This window comes from Salvia hispanica, unplaced genomic scaffold, assembly GCF_023119035.1.
Source record: "Salvia hispanica cultivar TCC Black 2014 unplaced genomic scaffold, UniMelb_Shisp_WGS_1.0 HiC_scaffold_448, whole genome shotgun sequence".
Classification (NCBI taxonomy): Eukaryota; Viridiplantae; Streptophyta; class Magnoliopsida; order Lamiales; family Lamiaceae; genus Salvia; species Salvia hispanica.
The window spans coordinates 1-4,583 of NW_025952188.1; the positions used below are offsets into that span (position 1 = coordinate 1).

Here is a 4,583-nt window from a genome sequence, read left to right on the forward strand (position 1 = left end):
TTCTCTCTTACTTTACCAAGTTTGCATTAATAAAACTCATGCCGAACCCAAAAAGTATATTCTCTGGGACTCCCTCCGTCCGTGAATAGGAGTTCCATTTATTTTTGGCACGGATTTTAATAAATGTTAAGAAAAGTGGAGGGAAGAAAGTTAGTGGGATATGAGTCCCGCTTGTATATATTAGTTTTAAATGATATGTGAGTGGAATGAGTTGATGAAATGTGATGCCTTTTTACCATTTATGGTAATTATGACCTGAAATTCCCATTCATGAACGGACCAAAATAGAAAAACGAAACTCTTATTCGCGGATAGAGGGAGTATCATTGTAGACTAGTAGGAGTACTAATATACTCCAACCCAAATAGGATCCGATAAATAATTAGGAGTTATCCAATCGGGTCGAGGGCACGTGGTCTGCATACGACATTAACGAAATTCTCAACCACCAAATAAACAAAAATGAAATTTAATACAGAAAATTATGAAAGGCGGCTAAAGCTGCTGAATTTCGACAAAACAACAATCCAGAAAAAAATAAATTTCCATCTTCATCTTCAACTCGTGTCGCCTCCACACTCTGCTCCGCCACAATCAGACCATGGCGTCGCTTCTCACCAACGGGATTTCCCCCTTTTCGTCTCAGCACGTCTCCGAATTCCCAAAGTCCCCTCTCTTGCACTCAATCCCCAAATCCCCAATTCTCAGAAACCCTAATTCAAGAGCTTCCTTGAAGATTAGGGCCGATGTCGGATATGAGCCCAAGACCACCGTCGATTCTCCAGGTAAGAACTCATCATCCAACGACGATGACCCGCTTCAGAAATTCTTGAAAAGGGATTACAAGTGGGGTTTCACGCAGGAAATTGATTCCTTCACAATCCCTAAGGGGCTTTCTGAGGAAACTGTTAGGTTAATTTCTTCTAGAAAAAATGAGCCCGATTGGATGTTGGAGTTCAGGTTAAAGTCTTATGAGAAATTCGCTAAGATGAAGGAGCCCTCGTGGTCTGATAATCAGTACCCCAAAATCAATTTTCAAGATATTTGTTATTATTCAGAGCCGAAAAAGAAGCCAACTTTGAATAGCCTTGATGAGGCTGATCCTGAGCTAGTTATGTATTTTGAGAAGCTTGGGATTCCGTTGAATGAGAGGAATAGACTGGCTAATGTCGCAGTGGACGCTGTTCTGGATAGCGTTTCCATCGCGACTACTCATAGGAAGACTCTAGAGAAGTCCGGTGTCATCTTTTGCTCGATTTCAGAGGCTATTAAGGAGTATCCTGACTTAATTAGGGATTATCTAGGCAGGGTGGTGCCGGCTGATGATAACTTCTATGCTGCTTTGAATGCAGCCGTGTTTAGTGATGGCTCCTTTGTGTATGTGCCCAAGAACACCAAGTGTCCGATGCAAATTTCGACGTATTTTAGGATAAACGCGATGGAGACGGGGCAGTTTGAGAGAACCTTGATAGTTGCAGAGGAAGGGAGCTTTGTGGAGTATTTGGAGGGATGCACTGCTCCCTCTTATGACACGAATCAGCTGCACGCAGCTGTGGTGGAGCTTTACTGCCATGCTGGTGCCGAGATCAAGTACTCCACGGTTCAGAACTGGTATGCGGGAGATGAGGATGGGAAAGGAGGGATTTTTAATTTCGTTACCAAGAGGGGACTCTGTGCTGGTTCGAGATCAAAGATTTCGTGGACTCAAGTGGAGACGGGTTCTGCTATCACTTGGAAGTATCCCAGTGTGGTCTTGGAGGGTGACGATTCTGTTGGGGAGTTTTACTCTGTGGCGTTGACGAATAACTGTCAGCAGGCGGATACGGGAACTAAGATGATACACAAGGGGAAGAATACTAGGAGTAGGATTATTTCGAAAGGAATCTCTGCTGGGCGTTCGAGAAATTGCTACAGAGGCCTTGTGCAAGTAATGTCCGGTGCGGATAATGCAAAGAATTCGTCGCAGTGTGACTCTATGCTCATTGGTGATAAGGCTGCTGCCAACACTTATCCCTACATTCAGGTAGATTCTCCCTTTTTTTTTGCTATATGATCTCTTCATTTATGTTTAACTCGTTTGTTTTATCACCAATTGCCTTAGTCAAATTGATTGTTCTGGGTTAAAGGCTTATTGTGAAAATGGTTTGCCTTTATCTGTTGTATTGGTGTCTTTATCAGGCTTATTGTTCTTTTTAATTTGTATATGTCGCTCTCCGGACTATAGTCTTCTTGATTATTCGTAAACTGAAGCTGGAAGCTTTGTGAAATACATGATCCTGTTTCGTGAAGAGGGTAACATAATATAGCTAATTTAGGTTGTTTGATGATATCCAGTGTTTGGTGTTCATCATTTTCGCAATGAAGTGATACTAAATCTGGAGGCTACTAATGTTGCTAGATGTTTTTCATTTTCGAAATATATGATACTGTTTCATGAAAATGTGTTTAGAAGTAGCTAGTATCATCTTGACGAAAAACTTGATACAAGTTCCCTTGGTGTTTTTGTTGATGTCGATTGTCAACAGGCGAAAAACCCTAGTGCTCGCATTGAGCATGAAGCCACGACCTCCAAAATTGGCGAGGACCAGTTATTCTACTTTCAACAGAGAGGCATTGACTATGAGAAAGCTATGGCTGCCATGATCTCGGGTTTCTGCCGGGATGTGTTCAATGAGCTGCCGGATGAATTTGGAGCGGAGGTGAACCAGCTCATGAGCTTGAAACTCGAAGGATCGGTCGGTTAAAGCAACTGTCTCCCCCTGATGTAGTGTTGTATTCTGTACATCTATCTTTGTGAGTTTTGATCCTTCAGATTTGTAATATTTAGAAAAATGGATGTATGTAAAGGTACAAAACTACACAAGGCATAGTCTTGTTACAGTTTAATGATATGTGAAATAAATTAAACCACTTGTGCAAAATTGAACTCACAATCCAATCTCTCTCTCTATGGCTGGGCCTTTATAATTATTGGGCCTCCAAATTGATTTATAAGAATCTTGAGTATTTTATTTTCTAATGTATATGAACATTTATAACAAAATTAATAATATGGCTAATTATTATTTGATCAAAATGACATAAGATAAGACAGTGCAGTACCCTACAAAGCGAATATGAGGTAGTCCGGGCTTTAAAAATGCCGGCAATGGCAACACCTTATTCTTCTTATTATTATTTGGTGATAATGTAACTCCAAATAATAACAAAAAATGATTGGTGTTGACTATGGAAAAAGGGCATGGGATCAATTCTATTTTCCTCCTTTTGGGGCCATGGAGGAATCAAAGGTTTGAAAAAATGAGCTCAAAAACAAGAACAAAGATGGCAGTATGTGTGAGTGTGTAGAGAGAGAGAGAGAGAGAGTGGTGGGAGGCCAAACCGACATGTCTAGTTGATAAAAGGATTAATTAACAAAATTATGCAGAGGAGTAGTTAGTTGGATGAATTAATATTGCATTGCTTCATTTATAACATATTTATACTCTACCCTTTCGAATTTTGGCAATAACTTCCTCCCTTTATAATAAATTAATAATGCCGCCGCCCTCCCCAATATTATTATCACCATTATTATCAATGCTTACCTCAGGAGTAAGCCCAAATACAGAAATTATTGAATTTAATTCTCCTCCAATCTCCTAAAAGAGGTAAGCCCAAATACATAAATTATTCAATTTAATTCTCCGCCAATCTTCTTAAATAGAAATTCTTTCTTTTTATTTTCCATTCCTTAAAATGTAAACTTTTTTTAAGAAAATATCTTTTTTCTAATGAGGTAAGATTTCATTTTCTATTAATACACTCTTCTTTCTATTTTTTTTTCTTATTTTACTAATTTTGCATTAAAATCTGTGTTTTTCTTACTTTATTAATTTTACCTCTTCTCATGTACAGGAGATGAATGGAGTAATAATTAAAGTATGCCCCTATGAAAAGAAACAATAGTAGTAGTCGTGTAAAACAAAAGCAATCAAATTCTTTTCGCTTGAATCAATTTAACCGAAAATTACGGCGGTGAACATAATCAAGTCATAGAGCATTCTGTTAGGGGTCCTGCATCTGGTTTTGAGATAGTGAAAATAATTATTTACCAATCCCAATCAATATTTTACATAACTAAGTAAGCTAGTAATCATGTTTGACTGCTCCTATCAATTAATTTATAAAAGTTCATAAAAAATTGTTAACCATTTATAAACTATCATTTAGACCTTTGAGTCAATGATTCAAAGCCTTTATTAAACTACATTATTGATATCATATTTTTAGAATCCTACATATAATGAAGTCCCTTACAAATAATTGAATTATTGAAATAAAATTTCAGGCCAGCTCAGTTTGTTTTCATACTTAAATTAATCCCATTAAATATTAGTGACAGAGAGTGAGCATTGGAAGCCTTCATTTCACTATAAAATGCACAACCAAACTTCAATTAAAGAGCAAACAAACTCTCATTCATAAACTTGCTTCTTCATTTGTTGATCTAGAAAAGATGAAAATGGTTGTGATGAACAAGCCATACGCATACGCGAAGATGGAGAGCGAAGACGAGGAGGAAGTGAAGCACCGGCTCGCGC

At 38.1% G+C, this 4,583-nt stretch overlaps 1 protein-coding gene across 1 annotated transcript; it reads left to right on the plus strand.

The window, feature by feature from the left end:
- The first annotated feature begins 505 nt into the window (after nt 1–505).
- Nucleotides 506–2,921, plus strand: LOC125199293 (UPF0051 protein ABCI8, chloroplastic-like). The gene is made up of 2 exons (XM_048097358.1): nt 506–2,023; nt 2,526–2,921. Exons 1-2 carry the CDS (start codon nt 602–604, stop codon nt 2,742–2,744), a joined length of 1,641 nt encoding a protein of 546 aa, XP_047953315.1. The 5' UTR covers nt 506–601; the 3' UTR covers nt 2,745–2,921.
- Nucleotides 2,922–4,583: the final 1,662 nt, after the last annotated feature.

Excerpts from the sequence above, each read along its gene's own strand:
- LOC125199293 (XM_048097358.1), top strand. The coding sequence starts at position 602 with ATGGCGTCGCTTCTCACCAACGGGATTTCCCCCTTTTCGTCTCAGCAC. Across the intron at positions 2,024-2,525 it reads ACACTTATCCCTACATTCAG|GCGAAAAACCCTAGTGCTCG; the intron begins GTAGATTCTCCC and ends GATTGTCAACAG.